This window comes from Poecilia reticulata, chromosome 12, assembly GCF_904066995.2.
Source record: "Poecilia reticulata chromosome 12, P_reticulata-male-v2, whole genome shotgun sequence".
In the NCBI taxonomy this organism is placed as follows: Eukaryota; Metazoa; Chordata; class Actinopteri; order Cyprinodontiformes; family Poeciliidae; genus Poecilia; species Poecilia reticulata.
In genome coordinates, this window is record NC_088841.1 from 16,166,948 (window position 1) to 16,185,991 (window position 19,044).

At 39.9% G+C, this 19,044-nt stretch overlaps 2 protein-coding genes across 3 annotated transcripts; one reads left to right on the forward strand and one right to left on the reverse strand.

Annotated features, from left to right (window-relative positions):
- Window positions 1-1,276: 1,276 nt before the first annotated feature.
- On the reverse strand, window positions 1,277-6,676 carry LOC103473703 (prion protein b). Of its 2 annotated transcripts, XM_081613053.1 has the most exons (3): window positions 6,617-6,676; window positions 6,180-6,300; window positions 1,277-5,726 (listed from the first exon to the last, which is right to left on the reverse strand). In XM_081613053.1, exon 3 carries the CDS (start codon window positions 5,718-5,720, stop codon window positions 4,179-4,181), a length of 1,542 nt encoding a protein of 513 aa, XP_081469179.1. In that variant the 5' UTR covers window positions 5,721-5,726; window positions 6,180-6,300; window positions 6,617-6,676; the 3' UTR covers window positions 1,277-4,178.
- A 3,545-nt stretch (window positions 6,677-10,221) lies between these two features.
- On the forward strand, window positions 10,222-18,414 carry LOC103473702 (protein phosphatase PTC7 homolog). Its single transcript, XM_008424125.3, has 6 exons — window positions 10,222-10,768; window positions 13,050-13,229; window positions 14,102-14,300; window positions 15,367-15,490; window positions 15,575-15,704; window positions 15,818-18,414. Exons 1-6 carry the CDS (start codon window positions 10,567-10,569, stop codon window positions 15,874-15,876), a joined length of 894 nt encoding a protein of 297 aa, XP_008422347.1. The 5' UTR covers window positions 10,222-10,566; the 3' UTR covers window positions 15,877-18,414.
- The last annotated feature ends 630 nt before the right edge of the window (window positions 18,415-19,044 follow it).

The window sequence follows — 19,044 nt, forward strand, 5'->3', positions numbered from 1 at the left end:
AAAGTAGTTTTGAATTTTAAGGCTACATCCTTCAAGTTTGTTCAAACTGTGACACATTTTTTTTTGCAGCTTTTCAATGATGGCTGTTCGGCTGAAGCTTCTCTCATTCTGGGTAGTGATGCTGCTCGCAGCTGCTTTGTGCCCCGGTTCGCTCAGCAAGCGAGGAGGCAGCTCCCGAGGTCACGGTAAAGGCGACGGCGACAAAGCGTCCCCCTCCCAGGGCCGAGGCCTCTCCAAGAAGGGCCTGAAGTGGGCAGGAGCGGCAGCAGCAGGCATGCTGGGAGGAACGGGGACAGGGTACGGGCTGGGCTTCCTCGGCAAACCAAAGCACGGGACTAAAAACCACCACAACCACAAGACAGAACAACATCAACAGCCTCATTACCAGGAAACCCAAAGATACAACAACCAGTCTCTCTGGAGAGTCTTTGTTAGAGGATCTGCTCCTGCTACAGGGACAAATTTCTTTCTCAGACTAGGACATCTGGTGCCTTTTCTTACAGTAAGCTGGATCAGAGACATTTAATCTAATCACCGCTTATTGTGAGCTTTGATCTGAAGTGAAATAAGCAACTAAAGCTTTCAAATAAAGAATCCTTCCTGTTGTTTCTTGCATTGTGTGGTCTGATTGTTTTACATATGCAAGAAAATGGCTGTATATTTTTTTTCAGGACTGATACAGCAGTCAGATTATCTATGATCACTGTATATTATTGTGTACATTCTACAAACACAAGTCCCCCAGTATTTCAGTGATTGCATTTTAAACAATGACCAGCTTCATAAAAGTTTTGTGCAGAATGACATCAAGTAATAGAAAGTTCCACACTTTAAAGTCCCCAAATAATGAACATTGCTGTCATAACTAATTTTTCAAATAGTGCAAGAGGGATTTTGTTTTGTTTTTTTGCTTTGCCGTTCCATCAATCCATGCAACTAAAGGCCGATTTCCTGTGACACTGTATAGATTTCTTACAAATGTTCTATTTTTAGGTGTCTAAATATATGTAGATCTGCTCTGGTTTTAAAAAGAAAAAAATTGCAATTATTTGCTAAATCTGAACTGAACTACAGATGGTAAATAAAGATTCTTTCTTCCATAGTAAAATGAATAAATACAAATAGAAAAAAAGTCACTGAGTAAATGCTCTAAATCGATATTGAAATAAGTAACATTTTGGTTCATGTAAATGTGTTCCCTTTCAGTGCTCATGACCCTTTTGTAATGAGATATAAGACATTGACTCAGATCTTACTGTATATTAAGACAGAGGAATAATTTCTGAAGTGAATTTATTTAAGACATAAACATCCATGACAAGCTATGATAAAATGTTAAAAATGTTTACACCTGTGAGTCAAAAAGATGACAAATAATTGTCATTTGACATTTAAATGAGATAACCCAACAAAAGAATATCCAGAGGGGAAATAAGTGCACTTTACAGATATTCAGCAGAAGAAATCTACATGCTCTGAAGACAAAGTTTTATTCAGATAGATTTTACTCACCAAAACTGGTCAAAGTCAAGCAGAGAATTTATTTATTAAATGTAAAAAGACGATGGAGAGAAAAAAAAAAACAATCAAGAACCACAAGACCACAGGGATAGAGACAGTTATGGAAACAGAGAACAATTGGTTTTTAGAAAGTAAAAATGGAATCATTTAACAACATTGTTCAACTTATCTTGAGGACAGAAAAGCCTACTGAGATATATTCTAATGAGATTCTGTTCTTAAACTGTGACAATAAAGGTTAGAGTAAAAACAATTAAATTATTTACAAAGTCAGCAAGGCCTGAAAAATGACTGTGTGAAAAAATCCAGACGCATTCAGGAAGATATTTGTACAAAATCAAGACCAAACAGCCGGTGACTTAGGTTTCCGACAATAAGGTAGACCAGGATAAATACATCCATGTGCACAGGGATAATAATTGCTATAAAACTAACAACTCATGCTGGGTATATTATACAACTTTCTCAGCAACATTGCCTCCACTTCCTCTCTGAAGATACACAACATTCAGGGATTACCTGGGGCGACTATGAAGTTAGAAATGTTCTAAATGTGCAGATTAAAAGCATCCAACATTATTACCGAACAGTGCACAAAGCATTCACGATAGCTGCAGGAAGCATAGCGACATTGCAAACTGATCTCTCCTTTTTTTTTTTTTTTTTAATCAAAAACTTAAAAGATGAAGAACAGGAAGTTACAGCAAGCTGGCAGAAGTCAAACAAGATGTCTGAGATGGATAAAGCTGAGAAAGAAAGTCATTTTTACACAGAAAGTCTTCAGACCTTTGCAGTGCAGGAGGTTTGAAATCAACTACTACTTCTAATGAGAGTTGACACAGTTTCCACACAATTCACACACTACATTCATAGGGGAAACATCTCATAATTCTAGACTATCCATCCATCCATCCGTCCATTTTCCTGCACCCTTTTTCCCTCAGTGGGGTCGGGAGGGTTGCTGGTGCCCATCTCCAGTCAACGTTTCGGGCGAGAGGCGGGGTACACCCTGGACAGGTCGCCAGTCTGTCGCAGGGCAACACAGAGACACACAGGACACACAACCATGCACACAAACACTCACACCTAGGGGCAATTTGGAGAGGCCAATTAACCTGACAGTCATGTTTTTGGACTGTGGGAGGAAACCGGAGTACCCGGAGAAAACCCACGCACACACAGGGAGAACATGCAAACTCCATGCAGAAAGACCCCAGGCCGGGAATCGAACCCAGAACCTTCTTGCTGCAAGGCAACAGCTCTACCAACTGCGTAACTGTGCAGCTAATTCTAGACTATATGTTCTGAATTTGTAGCTAATTTCTAAAGACGTGTAGATTACAAATTTATATCTGATTTCCAGTTTTTGCAAAACCTTGATCTACTGATACCAATTTAGCTGATTTTTCTCTAGACTTCGAAGCAAAGTCATGCTGTAAAACAGGATTTCAATATTTTAAAATAAAGACAAAATGACTGTGGAGTTGACTTTTCAAATCGTCTTTAGTATTTAATATTAGCCATTAGCTCTGGTAAATGCTAACTGTGTTTACTCTATTGCGAATGTGGACCTAATTTGGAAGTTGCGAAAAAGACTTGAAAGCATTTCTACATCCGGCATCTTTCATGAGAGACACTTTGCTGTAAAACATCGCAGACTTATAACTCAGGTATTTGCTTGATTCAAGACAATTTACCCATTTAGTTTGTCAAAATGTCCAATTTCTGTTTTTTATATGCTTCTGAGCAGAAAGAAAAAAAGGGTAGAACATGGTGAATGACCAGTACAACCAGTCAAGCTCTCTTTTGCTGCTTGAATGAACATCATAGGCTTCCAAAGGAAAAAAAACTGTTCAATACATCCAACTTCCTCCCACTAAATCAAATTCCACATCAAAGAATGCTTGACCAGATATTTAGTTTTGCTGCATTCACTGATCAGAAAATCATCAGGGCTAATTATGCTAAAACCTGCATTCTCTAATTTCTCAGTGCGTCTCTACCTACACTGTTATGAATACATATGTATGTATTCTTTCTCTATAACACTCCTCTCGGCAAAAGTTGCTTTTTTTTATTCCCTTGAGTATTGATTTGGGCTTTAGTGGGATCAGGAGGGCAGTCAAGTGTTTCCGGTCCAAAGAGTTGGTTTATTTGGACTATTTAGTCACAGCTGTGACCTCTATTTTTCTTCCATACACAAACTTATGTAAGAGCAAAGTCTTGCAAGAGAGGAGAAAAGGGAAATCTCAACAGCTAAAATGTAAATACATTTTCTCAAAAAGGATTCCTCTTGAAGATATATAATACACTAATTACATAATTTAGAAATTACTCCACAAATGAATTTACTCAAACAGATTTTGACAAACAATACAGCATATCTATTTTCAATATTAATAATTCATACCATCAATTCCATCAGTAGCTTTCTTCTTCACCAAGCACCCATTAAGGATTAAAAACAAAAATGCAGTAAATTAAATATATTCTGAAAAGCCGTGTATTTAAAACTTAATCCAGATTACTTTACTTTTGCAGAAAAATTGACTGTAACAATCCAGAAGCTATCGCTTCGACTGTAAAGATTCGATACACAGGCTGTTACTGTTACAGCTATAATGGAAGCAGGGGAAATCTATTTGGGAGGTGGCTCCTCACTGCAGTAGCATCATGCTGGACAGAAGCATGAAGCCGGATGTGAAAAGCTGCACCACCCCATTGCTCATAGGAGCGCTACCTCTTGGCTGTTGCTGTTGTTCAAACTTTCGTTCCTCCATGAACTGTGCAGAGTACTTCATGTACTCCTCCACGCAGCGGCGGGACTTGACTTGGTCGATCAGGGCCGGGTACCCAATTTCCTCAATGCTCACGGTGTCGTTATCCTCATCAGTTGCTCCACTGTTGGATGAGCCTTGGTCTTTGAGGACGTCAGTGCGATTCATGCACTCATTCATGTAGTTCTCATAGGTCTTGGCCCGTGGAGGAGGCTTGTAGACATAGTCCCGCCCATAGTCTTTCTCATCTGTTGACTTGGTCCCATAACGACGGTACATGTAGTTGTTGTAATAATATTCTTCTTCGGGGTTACGGAAGGTAAAATGTGGTCGAGGGAAGCGTCCTAGCCCATAACCGACAGCCATTCCAGCTAATGCACCGACACCTGCTGCTACCATGGCTTTTTTGGCAAAGCTTGTTGATTTGGGCTGAATTCCCATGCCCTGCACAGAACGAGAGAAAGGAGATCCTCCCATGCCATGGCCACCATATCCATAACCTCCGCCACCGAACCTTGGGCTGAGGATTTTATTATTTGGGTTCCAGTTAGGGTAACCGCCAACTGCTCCTCCACCGTATCCACCGCCGTATCCACCTCCGTAACCACCGCCGTAACCACCGCCGTATCCACCGCCGTATCCACCGCCGTATCCACCTGGGTAGCCACCTGCTGCTCCGGGACCCCAACCAGGCCCTGTATTTCCCGTTCTGACTGGATAACCACCTGGGTACTGATTGGGATAATTCCCTCCAGCAGGGTACTGGTTAGGATACCCTCCTCTGCCTTGGTTGGGGTATCCACCAGCTGGGTAGCCGCCAGCAGCTGGGTTCTGATTTGGATAATTTCCTCTTCCTGGTTGATTAGGGTAGCCTCCTGCAGGGTATCCGCCTGCAGGGTAGCCTCCTGCAGGGTTTTGATTTGGATAATTTCCTCTTCCTGGTTGATTAGGGTTTCCGCCTGCAGGGTAACCTCCTGCAGGGTAGCCTCCTGCAGGGTAGCCTCCTGCTGGGTTTTGATTTGGATAATTTCCTCTTCCTGGTTGATTAGGGTATCCTCCTGCAGGGTAGCCTCCTGCAGGGTTCCCTCCTGGATACTGATTTGGGTTGCTCCCTGCTCCTGGATAACTTGGTGGATTTTGCCTGTTATGCCCACCTGGATTAGTATTCTTACTTCCAGGATACGGGTAACTCCCTCCAGAAGGATATGGATTGGTGTTGCGATTGGGGCTCTGCTGTCGAGGGTAGTTTCCGGGCTGAGAGTTTGATGGCTTTGATTGGGTTTGACTTCCTCGGTTGGACGTTGTGGATTTCTTTCCACTGCTGCTGCTGCTGCTACTGCCTTTTTTAGCAGAAGTTGATTCAAAATTCAGCAGAAACATAATAATTAGGGACAGAAGTCCAATTTTTAATAACCGCCCCATCACAGCCTTAGGAGAGAAGTAAAACAAAGCAATTAGAAATTACAAAACAAATAATGCTCGCTCTACTTTTTATAAAATTTTGAACAATATGAAGGGATAAATAAATGATCATCTTGTTTTTATATTTAAGCCACCCTGAACAACTGGACTCCATAGTAAGTGTAGGCCTAATGGGATACACGGCCTTAAATGTGATAACTGAGTTTCAAGTAGGCTACCTCGAAGCAGATCAATCTCGTTGCTCTTTTACGCTTTGGCTGATTACAAACAGAAAGATTTGTGTTAGGTAAATACAGCATACAATAACTGCTAAGGACGTATCACTGAGTAACCATCACTGCATAATTTATTCTGTCCTTATCATAACAAAACTGACAGCGTCGCTTTATTTCCTCATTAGGGACAAATCATGAAAACAAACATAGCACGATTAGGGTAACACATCTTAGATTTACTTACGGTAAATTGATGGCTTGTGGTTGCGCTTCTTTCGTAATTCAATAACACTGCGTTTGTTGTTCTCCGCCTGTAGCCGCTGCTTCTGATCTGGGTGGTTATGTGCTCCGGGTGCGCTTGTTTTCTGTCACGGGGCGCACCATTTGGGGAAAATAGGGAGAAGGCGGGAACAAGTTGTTATAACTTCGATAAAATAAAGCCATCAAAAAGCCACATATGCTGAGTTTTAGAAATATTTTTTGAACCCAGTGTTTAACGTTTGAATTATGATGCCAACAGACATCAGAATATGTATGCTCAGCAGCCTCTCTGGTCAACCTCTGTCAACATTCCAACGTTTAATCAGTATTAATATATAACATTAATGAACATTTTCGACATAGTTCATTTCTACATAGCTATATTACAAAAATATATGAAATATTGACAAGTGTTATTACGGTCTGAAGGCGCTCCCATTGAGAAAACTGTGTTAGAACTTGGTCGTCCTGACAACCGTTATGTTCCGTTACACAGAACAAGTGCACATGCGGACTTACTTCCGGTTATTGCCCATTCTCCCAGTTTACTGTATTACAAGCAAGAACACAACACCGGTGAAGTCATTTATGTCGTGATTTGTTTATAACAAAACAAACAAACTTGCATCTCATCCTCAGAGATACGTCATCAGAATAGCAGTGACGACATGTGAAAATCTGGTCACACAGCCAAATTATTTACAAATAAAATTCATCCAACCAAGAAATGTATTTCTGATAGAAAATTATACTGACATCTCTCAAACCATCCATCTGTTTTATTTACATCTTAATAAAAAATGGTATATCTAGAAAAAAAAAAAACATTTATTCTTTTCATTAATCAGTGTAAAATCTGTATTGGAATTTTTACAACCTTACATGCAGACCAGTTTTTAGATTGTTCCCAAAAGTATTTTGAGGAAATGGCTCTCCATAATTTTCAAACATCCCAGATAAAAATCTACAGGAATAAAAAGTTAGAGTTTTGGAATGGGAGTCCAGAACTGGAACTGACAAAAAATCTGAAGAAGACTTTGGACAAGAGATGTCCTCCTCACAATCTCTAGGAAGTGGTAAGCTTGCAAAAATCGCAAAGTCAGGATGGGAAATGCTGATAGAGTGCTATAACATCTAAAGAAGCTTCTTCTAGTTATGTACACACACACTTGGACAACTGGGACTGTCCACATTTTTTATTCTGTACGTTTATATTTTATCGGTTTGTTTTATAACAAAACAAACTGATTATTTGTTTTGTCATAACATCTGTGGAAACAGTTTAAGGTAATCTCATTTTGTTCTTGTCATAAAAATGTTTGCAAGGAGTGTGTGCTCTTTTAAGATCCATTCAAACATATGTCTTTGTGCACTTTAGTGATTTCCAGCTTTTGTTCTGGACCTTTTGTTTTCCACAACTGGCTGGCCTGCTACCAGGTGTTTTTTACTCCTATTACATTCCCAGTATCAAAAATGGTGCATGTGAGAATTAGGGAAGCCACCGCTAGAACAACAAGATCACTCAAAACTCAATTAATTATACAACTAGCCAGCAAGAAACCATAGTCCACTAGGGGGAGACAATGGATTTAGAAATAAACTAGCGGTTCTCAACGTGGGCGGTACCGCCCCCCAGGGGGCGTTCAGAGGACGGCAGGGGGCGCTGGCGGACATCTTTACAAAAGGGGGGCGCTGGGATTCCTTTGGGGGGCGTTTGGTCGAAGGTAAACTTTACACCTTAAATCCACAACAATACCAGTTTAGACTTTGAGCAACTTGGTAAAACTGTATTGTGTAACATTAAATCATGCTTGGCTGCAGCGTATCGATGCAGCTCTCTTCTATTCAGTGTTTGTAGCTTCATGGCGCAGCTCCGCTCCGCATCAGTTCAGCGTTACACCGGCTGATGACGCTGCTGTGATCACTTTGTCTGTATTTATGTAGCTACATATGTTTGGCAGTTCTGTGATCATGTCAAGCAGCAATTATATTAAAAAGTGTTTATTTCTGTTTGAAAGCGCCCGCTTCCATGGAAGGACAACAGAAAATCGCTCTATAAAAATGTATTACTAAAATCACGATACCCCACTTGTATCCCTCTGAAAAATGAACCCATTTAAATAAAGAAATCCTCCATGGGTGATACCACCATAGAGAGCGTTCATTTATAGCGTTAACACGGTCTGTAAGTGGTCCGGTATGAACGGGGGTGATAGAACAACAGCAGCACTTAAATTTCAATAATCAGAATGCAGAAATTATTTCCGTTGTTTTAAAAGGTTCATGTCAGTCTGCCTTTTTCCCCATCGATATGTTTCCCGAGCGCCCTGCACCTTAGGGGCTTAAAACAACAACAACAAAAAAACCGCCGCGCACATCGCGCAAAACTCTGAAACAGGAGAAGCGGGACATAAAACGGAGCGACGAACTACATGTGAATTATGGCATAAAAACAGAGAATCCGATGCTGAACAGTGAAAAAAAAAATCAACACATAATGTGAAACATGACGAGGAGGCGCAGCAGATGATGAGTGAAAATTACTGGTGGTCAATAAATGATCAAATAAATGTAGCAACAGGAAAGAAACTAAAGTGGACATAGCAATAAACCGAGAGAGGATAAAACTAATCAAAGGAAACTAAATGGAAATGAATGAAGAACAAAATGCAAGAATAAACTAAGAAACTAAAGTAAATACGGAGGAATAAACTGGTATGGCAAGACCTTTCGAGCAATAATTAATACAGAGGACTGTATGGCAAGAATAAACACACTATTTCCAGATAAAAGGTAAAATAATATTGTTGAAATGTCATGGACAGGGGCTTCAGGTGGATGCGAAAACATAAATCGGCGCCCCCCCACGAAGGAGCCAAACATACGCTCGCCTCCCCCCAACCCCCCTCCTCCAGACGCCGATACGTTTAGGGCAAAACTCGCTACATTTACCCCGTTATGTGCGCGAGGTGAAGGAGCGTAAGGCGCGCGAAGTGTACGGGAAAACATAATCGGTGCGCCGATTCAAAACATCTACGATAGAAACATTAATAATAAAATAATTGTCAGTGCAAAGTAACAAATTCTTTGGTGGGGGGCGGTGAGGGACCTGGATTGGGGCTAGGGGGGCGCTGGCCCGAAAAAGGTTGAGAAACACTGAAATAAACAGTTTGTTGGTTTCTTGAATCGAAAATTTATATGTTGGATTCAAAAGGTAAAAATTAATCTATGGACAAATATGTCTATTATAAACACAAATTTCTGTTTATGAAAAGAAAACGTTTAACAGTAGGAGAGGCAGACTGGTAAAATGATGTCAGCATCACCAGCCAATGGCCTCCTCCAGGAATGAATCCAAGCCAATCATAACACCAGACCAGGTGTAGCTTCTATAGAAAGAAAAACAACCGAAAACAAAAGTTAAGTTGAAATAAATGATGTAGTAGAAAAATAAAGACAAGAAGTTATCAGTTAGTTCTCCAGTGACCAGTGAGAAATTACCTAAATTACCGTAGTCTAAGCCTTTTCTTGTGACAATGACAGAAAGCTGAAAGGGAAGAAAAGGGGAAATGTAGCAAAAGCTAAGTCTATACACTTCAGAACAGAGGCTTTAAATTGGATACTTTATTTTGAACATGTATATCCTTTTTGAAGTGCATATCCATGGGTGCCTAATAAGTTGTTTTTTCAAACTGGAATTCATATCAGCACTTAGAGGTCTGAGTCCTGAGTTGAAGCTGTAGCAAAAATGTGAGAAGGAAGGATTTGATTGCTGTAAAGTCAACAAAAAAAACTTGCATGTGAATAAAATGCCTCATATATATATATATATATATATATATATATATATATATATATATATATATATATATATATATATATATATATATATATATATATATAATTTCGTGCTTCTTTTTATTCTCTGTCCTTGACCTTTGCTCTTTGCTCCTTTACGCTCATCTGCGGCGCATGCGTATTGGGAGGAGCCAACCGCAGGCACGTAGCTGTGACGCACGCCGCAGCGGTTGTAAACGGTCAGATACCCGTATGTTCTCGTAGCTTTGTGTCCGGTAGCAACATGTCGGTGAGGAGAGAGCCCAGTGGAGGAACTGCATTGAGCGAGAACGGCACGCCGGAGACATAAACAGCACGCTAAGCAGCCAGGTCGAAGGGTGGCAGTTCAGAGAATCAGCCGCGGTTACTTTATTTTCACAGCGGTGGGGCCTGTTGGAGGCTAATGGACGGATAAGGACTGACAGCCGGTGATTAGAGGACTTGCAGAGGCAGGTGGTCGGGCTGGTTGGAGAGAGAAAGAAAGAACAGCGTGTTCGGCCTCTAATCGGGACAGAGATTCTCCTTGCTGGGGGATGTTATCTGTATTGTCTTATGGCAGACTGGTAGCCAGGGCTGTCCTGGGCGGACTCTCTCAGACAGACGGTCGGGACTACAGCCTGATCACCGCCAGTTATGGCTTTGGTAAAGACTTTCGTAAAGGGATCCTGAAGAAAGGGATGTGCTACGGTGATGACGCCTGCTTCATAGCGAGACACAGGACCGCCGATGTTTTGGGTAAGGTCACGGGCATGGATAGCTCTGTCAAATAGGTGTCGGCTCACGACTGTGATCGGGTGACCTTCAGTGGTCCAGCCCGCACGTGTGCAGACCACTCGGATGAAAACAAAACAGCCCCCACTCTATCTGCCCCCTGCAGCTTTTATAGGAACTTGACAAATTCATCTCGTATCCAGCTAGCAGAATGTTGCATATTGGCATGCACTAATCACCTGATGTCATATATGTAAAAAAAAAAAAAACTAAAAAAAAAAACGGAGTAAAGTTATGTTCTAATTGTGTGTATATTTTATCTTTAAAACAACATATGACCTTTCACCTAGATTAGCTCCACCATGGCTACACAGCGATAAAGCTGAGAATTGAATACATAATACCAGGGGATTTAAATAAACTGCATTACGCCTAAATATGACTGCAAAGTGCTCAATTAAAAACCATCGGACTGAGCACTACAATGTCTTGCAGAGGTCAGAATGGTTGAGCGTGGAGGCAGCCATATTGCTAGCAGCAGCTTGCTACCTCAATGCGTTTTGTCCTCACCGGCACGAGGGTAAACACGAGCCGAATACTGCACAGACCACGTGGTTTAAAGCTACGCGCAGCCAGGGATGGGCAGGAACTATTTACATTTGTAAAGTTACATTTACTTCAGTAACTTTTTAGAAAAAAATAATACTTCTAGGAGTATTTTTACAGCAAACGTTTTAGTTCTACTTGAGAAATATTATTATGAAGTATTGCTACAATTGAGTAAAGTTCGAAAAATACTTTTTTTACTTTTGAGTTATTTTTTTTAATAGTTACATTTTACTTACGTGCTACTTTTACTTGAGTACAGTTTTTGATTACTCTCCCCGCCTCTATGTGCAGTCATGTAATTATGGACTTCTGTAGTAGTGCAAAATAAGCTAATCAGATTATGTGCAAAACTAGAGGTGAGTAATGTGAGTTGTTTTGCTGTTGGAGCTTTTTCTGTCCTCGTTAACAGTGAGTGAATTTTAGAGGAAACCCACGTTCTAGCTTAGTTTTGCTTTCATAAAAAAAGCACAATGATGATGAGAAATACAACAGTTGCTAGTACTTGCGCAAGATAAAGTAGAGAAAATATGTTCCATCTATTTTTGTTTTTGTTTTTTGAAGGTGTGGTGTATCAATGGGCCAACAGAAAGTAGGGTATAATTGTAAAGATTAAGGAAATTGGTACGTGGTTTTCAAAATGTCTTTTCCAGTAAGAATATGACAAGTGTGATGTGCTTTTTTTCCCCAGTTGCTTTTACTGTGACACTATAAAATCCAGTATATTAAAGCATGATACCAAAACCTCCTTCGAATGACCAAATTCACTGAATACTTGAAACCCTTTCTAAAATTGCGTCTAACAGCCTATTTTAATAATTTGAACAGAAATATACTTTAATAGGCATTAATGCTCAGTGGAATCCATCCTTGAATTACCACAGAAGCTAATATCCACAGTCTTCCCCATTTCGACTCATTGTGGTACATCCAGTCAGCACCAAGTATGAATGGTGCTTTTGGATTGGCTGTTTTACTAAAGTCGGTCTATAGTGTGACAAGTGGAATTGTGCCTGAAGGATTTCAGTTTCACATGGTGCGTTTTCCTTCAAATGTATTAGATGTGCTCTATGTAAACAATTATACACATGTAGAACTCCTATAAGGGGGGACCTTTTCACCTAATTGGTTAGAGCCCACTTGCGCTATTTTAATCTCAGTATGAATACAGCTGTTCTCTGAGTTGATTTCTGGATGGATGGATGGAGCTAAATATAGGACAACTATATACTTTCTAGACAGAAGAGACTGTTGTGATGTTTGACTTATAAGCAGGAAAACATCTACTTACTCCCAGAGCGACAATGGAACGATTTAGTTTGTAGTTTGCTGTTCAGACACTCCCCATCTCATCTAACGAGCTGAAGCTGTTTTGCAAAGGAGTGGATAAAACGTTCCAGCTCTGGACTTAAGATTTTAGAGACATAATCTAAGCAACTTGCGAAAAGGTTCTGCACAGCTCTGATTCAGAGAAGTAGATTCTTGTTAGATATTTTTGAAAACTTACAGTAATGCACAAGTTTGACTTGGTCTAGCCCTAAAATCCAAATAAAAAAAATTAAAGTTGTGGTTGTAAAATAACAAGACGAATATAAGAAAGCCTTGTAAAGGCATATTTTCTGACTTAATTTCCAGTATAAAAGTTCACATGTTCACATTTTGTAATTCTCTTTTTTTGTTATTTTTTTCTGTCTTATAGGTGTCGCTGATGGCGTAGGTGGTTGGCGTGATTACGGTGTTGACCCGTCTCAATTCTCTGCCACCTTGATGAGAACGTGCGAGCGATTGGTGAAGGAGGGACGCTTCACTCCCTCTAACCCAGTGGGGATCCTCACCTCTGGCTATTATGAGCTGCTACAGAACAAGGTCCCCCTGCTGGGTGAGTACTCGCATTCAGAATCGCCTGAACAGTCGGTACACCAGGGAGTTGTGCAGTAATCTGTGGAGTGAGCTGTGCTGAAGCTATACTTAAATAGCTGCAGTATGAGTCAGACTGTAGCAGTGCTGCTGAGAGGCCTGCAAAGCATTTTACATTAAACAGTTGAATTTATCTCGCTATATTCCTCTAAAAGTTGGAGGAATAGCAACACTAACTTTTAGCAGATTACACAGGTTTTATAGGTGCTTCAGTGTTTTTCACAGATATTTTCTAGATGAATTTCATAGCTTGTGTTCTTCTTTTTGTGTCATTTTGTTTCTTGTTTTATGCCTACATTTAAGTAATTTAAATGTTGTTTTTTTTTTACCCTCTGTGGTGCGTGGGGGACTAAAATTGTTTGTAAAGTTTCCACTTGCCGACGTCTAACTAGATCACATATCCATTTGTAACTGATAAGGTTGAGTGGTTGTAAAGATTTTAAATGCAGGGTCAAGTCAAACATGTGACCAAGGTCACATTTCTTTTGAGGCTCAGTATTTCGGGCCAGTGTGAGCGTCCAATGGCTGCTGTGACATTTGCCAAAGACTCTAATTATATTTTAGGAACCTGTGATAAGGTTAGTACTCGACCCTCTTTCCTCAAGGTTAGTGTGATCTGGGAGAGGAAAGCTCAGTCTGTGACCTTGTTTTTGTCTCCATTTTACCCAATAATAATAGTAATATTCACTATTACTGTAACTAATAGAAGAATCCGGTTTGATTTCACTCACAGTTGATTTGAATATATTTTTTTTTAATCTAATGTTCATTTACAACAGCTTGCTCTATTTGCACGCTTGTAACCTTATGATTGTCTTATTCCTGTGTTTGTAGGAAGCAGTACAGCCTGCATTGTTGTTCTGGATCGACGGAGTCACCAGCTTCACACGTGTAACCTTGGAGACTCAGGCTTCCTTGTGGTGCGTGGAGGAGAGGTGGTCCATCGTTCAGATGAGCAGCAGCACTATTTTAACACGCCTTTCCAGCTGTCCATCGCTCCCCCGGGAGCAGAGGGAGTTGTACTCAGTGACAGGTTGGTAGTTTTACATTAAAAGAGCCGTACAAAGCATATTTTAGTCTGCCTCTCTCCATCTTTTGCAGCTTTAATGTGACAGTTTAATTCTCAAATTGACTCTTCATTTATTCCTCAGTAGTCCTTTTGAAGTTCAGTAGTAGGTGAAATGTAACAGAGTGCCATTATAACAAAAAAAAAAAATCCTAAATTACTAACTACCAAGAATCTCTCTGCAGTGCAACATTCCTCATGTTTGTCTGCACCCTTAAAAGGTGAAAAAGTCAAACTGGTGTTGGATTGTGAAACAATACCCCAGACTTTGTGCATCTTAAAGAGCATTGTTCAAGCTCTCGCAAAACAATGGAAAGACTGCAGTACAACAGGAAAACTCCTCAGAGACGGCCGTCCATCTCAGCCGACAGGTTGGATGAGTATTAGTTAGAGGAGGAGACGAGGTTCACATTCCAGTGTGAAGCGGACTCGAGAGCAAATCGATACCTTGCAGTAGCTCAGTCAAAGTCTGTGCGGATGAAGGATTTGGCACAGGATTTTCTCCCAATCTGGTAGTTTGAGCTATTATGCAAAGAAGAATGAACAGATGTGGAAAGCTTTTAGGGACACACTCAAAGATTGCTGTACATAGTTTTGGTCTGCAATGCACTTGTCATTTTTCATAACTTTATTTGTGCAAACTTTGCACAACTGTGCTGTTTATCACATTAAATACTCCAAAATTTGTAGAAGATTGTGGTTGTAACGTAACGTGTAGGAATATCCCCTAAAATGGTGAATGTACTTAATGTTTTTAAACATATTTTAATGTACATTTATAGCTGCAGTGTGTCATTACCTGACTCTTTAGATAGCTTCCATGTACCTTGTGTTGTTAGGATATAAAACTTGACCCCTTTTTATGGTGTGAGTGAGCAGAAGCCCCACTACTTCTTGCATAGACACTCAGGACAGGGTACTTCCTGTTTAGGAACGATATTAAATACGTGTTGGGATTAACTCCAAATGCTCTGTTATCAGTTTATCAATATTGCCTCTTTACATATTTTTCCCTTTTCTTGTTGTGTTCCAGTCCTGAAGCAGCCGACAGCTCATCTTTCGATGTGCAGCTCGGTGACATCATCTTGACAGCCACAGACGGCCTCTTTGACAACATGCCAGACTACATGATTCTTCAGGAGTTAAAAAAACTCAAGGTGTCACTTCTGGAAGACTTTTTTTTTTTTGACACACAGTAAACCCTTTGCACATTTTAATGATTCTACATTTCTCGTTTTCAGACTTCAAACTACGACAGTGTACTGCAGACTGCACAAAGTATCGCTAAGCAAGCTCACGACCTTGCTTACGATCCAAATTATATGTCTCCTTTTGCACAGTTTGCCTGTGACAATGGTCTGAATGTAAGAGGTGAGGACATTAATTTGCAGCACATACAGCGCACAAGTTAATAAAGGCTGTAAAACGAAACTAAGAGTGTTTTAAAGGACTCTCTGAACTGAAAAGCTTTCACTTTTTTGCAGGAGGAAAACCAGATGATATAACGGTGCTGTTGTCCATAGTGGCTGAGTATACAGACTGAACATGTGCTACTCTGGGATTGATCCTTCTTTGCCGCCTGCCTGAGTCTTCCACCTGCAGCCCTCCCATCATGCCCTCCAGGCTGACGGGTGGGGGGGAGGCCCACCCACACGACTCGCACTCCTTACAGCGTGGCCGAACTCCACGTTTGCTTCTTTTTCTTTTCTTCCGCTGTTTTAATTTGGTGCTTGAGTTGCGTACTGGCAGCAGGCAGCTAGGGTATATTCATGTTGATCATGATGCAGCAGAAGCTGAGATCACTCCCCGTGTCTCACACGTTGTCATCGGACAAACTGTAGGGGACTGAAGGGGGTTGTTTTTCTTAACAGCGGCCCTTATGCTTCAAAAAATGTGACATTATTAAGGAGTAAGCCATGTATTCGGATATATTGTGAGAAGGTAATTGAACCTCCCTGTCAATCTTTTATTACATTGTAATTTTGCTCCCATGTTCTGTTAAAGTAAGCACATATATTACCTTGAGGATGCTTGTGTGGGAAATGAGTGTTGTTGAGTACGATTTGGGAGTTGCTTTTTGATGCCTCGGGGTTGGGAATGTCCGAGAAACCTGTGAAAGCGAAAGTGTAACGCTTGTTAAAATGTTGCGGTAAGGTTAAGCTGGTGTTGTCACTTAGCCGAGGGAGCTGCTGATGCGCACATCCTGGTGGGTTGTAAATATTTTGTTTTGTTGTTTTTTAGAATTATATTTTTGTTGTCAGTTGAATGATAAACTTGTGGTAACTCATGTAGGATACAAAGTCATTCATGAACACATTTCTTTGCCTACGTGATAATCTTGTATTTAACTTAATCACTTCCACACTTGCTGAAACGAACAAAATATTTGCAAGGATTATCAGTACGGCAAGCAGTTTGTGTATTTCTTCTAATACGCTTGAGAGCAATCTTAATTTGCTCACACTGGGTTAATTTACAGCAGTAGTTCAGGAAAATGTAATACTATTAACTATTTTTGCCAGCTGGTGGCAAAATCTGTCGTACTGTTAAGACGGGAAACTTAAAAAAACAGCCAAATGCTGAACTAGCAACGCAAAAGAAATAATTAGTAGACCTAATGCTGCATATCGATGATATTTTGACATATACAGAAACGGCTTGTCGTGTCTTTTCATCTGCTGAGTGGTTGGAGTGATGTTAAAATGCGAGTGTAGTATGTATGTGTGAGAAGTCTTGAATGTTGATATTTATCTCATAGCACCTGGGTATGCTTGTAGTTGCAATGATGGGTCAGGAGTAAAAAAAAAATTATTTTTTAGCATTATTTTGTCTGAAAAATATTTAAAACATACAAATACATGTTTCAACATGTTTGCTGTTTTTTTGTTTGGTCTAATTTTGTCATTTGTCTTAAGTACATTTTTAGCTCATATCTACATTTACATACATGCAATTGGCTTCATCATTGAGTCAAATCACTACTCAAAAGCAGTAAAACACTCAATACTTTTCTTATAATAATAGGATGGGATATTTTACTCTCGTCTCACTCTGCAGTTTTCACATTAATGCAACACAGGACACATGCATGGGAATAAATGCATACACTGGACTTATAAAAACAAAACGGATTGCACTCTCCATTCAAGTTTCTCCTTTAGTATAAAGCCTCATCCAAACTCCTCGACAGAATCTTTAGTGGTCAGTTTTAAAGCATGTGCACCAAAGACCCACTTTCTTCATGTATATTATCATTGCTTTGTTCAAAAAGCAATACTGTAAGTTATCCATGCGCAGCGAGCAGCGGCGTTGGTAGTGACGTTTAGTGTGTTACCGTTGTCTTCGCATTCGTCGCAGGCTTTAGGTTGGCGTGTTTTGAAGTGACCGGATAGCTGTAAGCACAACACAAGCAACCAAAAAAGGAAAGCCATTTTGCCCGATAAGACGCACTGTAAGAACCAGGGATCATAATATTGGTACTCTGCCGGTACAGTTCCAGCTGATTCTTTTGTGTGCTATGCATTAAACTTTATTCAGATTGTGCTATTTGTTAAGGGGAGCAGTTGAACAATTAAAAATGTTTGTGTCATGCATGATCAAATTTCATCATCTGGATCTAACCGATCCTCTTTTGTCAAGACAAAACAGGTTATCTGAATATCGCTTTCCTGCTGCCTGCCCGGTCCGTTTTGTATTTCTTCTGCTGCCAGCACCATTTTACTCTTTTCACATAAAGAAGGGTGAGCACAGTTTCAGCCTTAAAAGCCAGACCTATAAATCAAGAGGCCTTTCCTGTCATTGCGAGCTTGTATTGTGTCTGCCGGTGTCTTTTTTCCCCCCGGTGTTTGATGTAAATGAAGTGTTCCCGCCCTCCCCTCCTGCCTCTCGTCTTTATCTCGTGTTAAGCCGTTCTCAAGGTGCTTCTGCAGTCTGATGGTATGATTGTCTTCTTTCTAGCCTGAGTGTGACCGATACGCCTAGAGGTCTACAGTGTAATATTGCAGGTCTAATTTATGTAAATACTGGTATGTTTTAAAATATGTACAATATTTAAATAAAGAATCTAGTATTTATACTAAAATTGTGTTTTTTTTTTTTCTAAAGGTATATGAGATTCTTTGAACATATTCAGGACATATTCTTTAAGTACACTACAGAGATTAGGAGATATTTACATGCACTATTTAAGCATAGCTATTTTTCTCACTGATAATGGATCAGACTAAATTATTTCTGATTATTATCAGGTTTACCAAGATTATCTTTGTTTGCTAAATGCCAGAATAATGAACAGTTTTAGGTTTAATTTATATTTTTGTTATTATTGGGTAGAATAAATAATATAATTTAACACCCATTTAAAAGTCTTTTCAAAATGACAGCTTGAAAAAGATGCTTCACTCAAATCAAGTAATCAGATGAAGATTTTTTTTGTTTGCTTTTGTTTTAAATGTTTTTTTGTTTTTATGTAACTATATAACTTTTATTTCACTACATTCAATAAAGTCAAACTCAAGATTTACTTTTATAAATCTTTTTGGGCTCAGTAGTTACTTTTATAAAAATTTCTTCATAACTTTTGGGAACTTGCAAAGAACTTTATAGGACATATGTGGTACTTCCACTGATTTGTCTGGAGGTCAACGGTTAATTACCTGGGCTTTATAAGTTACTTTGAAGTAACTTTCAGGAGTTTAGATAGTAAGTCTTG

Excerpts from the sequence above, each read along its gene's own strand:
- LOC103473703 (XM_081613053.1), bottom strand. The coding sequence starts at position 5,720 with ATGGGGCGGTTATTAAAAATTGGACTTCTGTCCCTAATTATTATGTTT.
- LOC103473702 (XM_008424125.3), top strand. The coding sequence starts at position 10,567 with ATGTTATCTGTATTGTCTTATGGCAGACTGGTAGCCAGGGCTGTCCTG. Across the intron at positions 14,301-15,366 it reads GGAGTTGTACTCAGTGACAG|TCCTGAAGCAGCCGACAGCT; the intron begins GTTGGTAGTTTT and ends GTTGTGTTCCAG. Across the intron at positions 15,491-15,574 it reads AGGAGTTAAAAAAACTCAAG|ACTTCAAACTACGACAGTGT; the intron begins GTGTCACTTCTG and ends TCTCGTTTTCAG.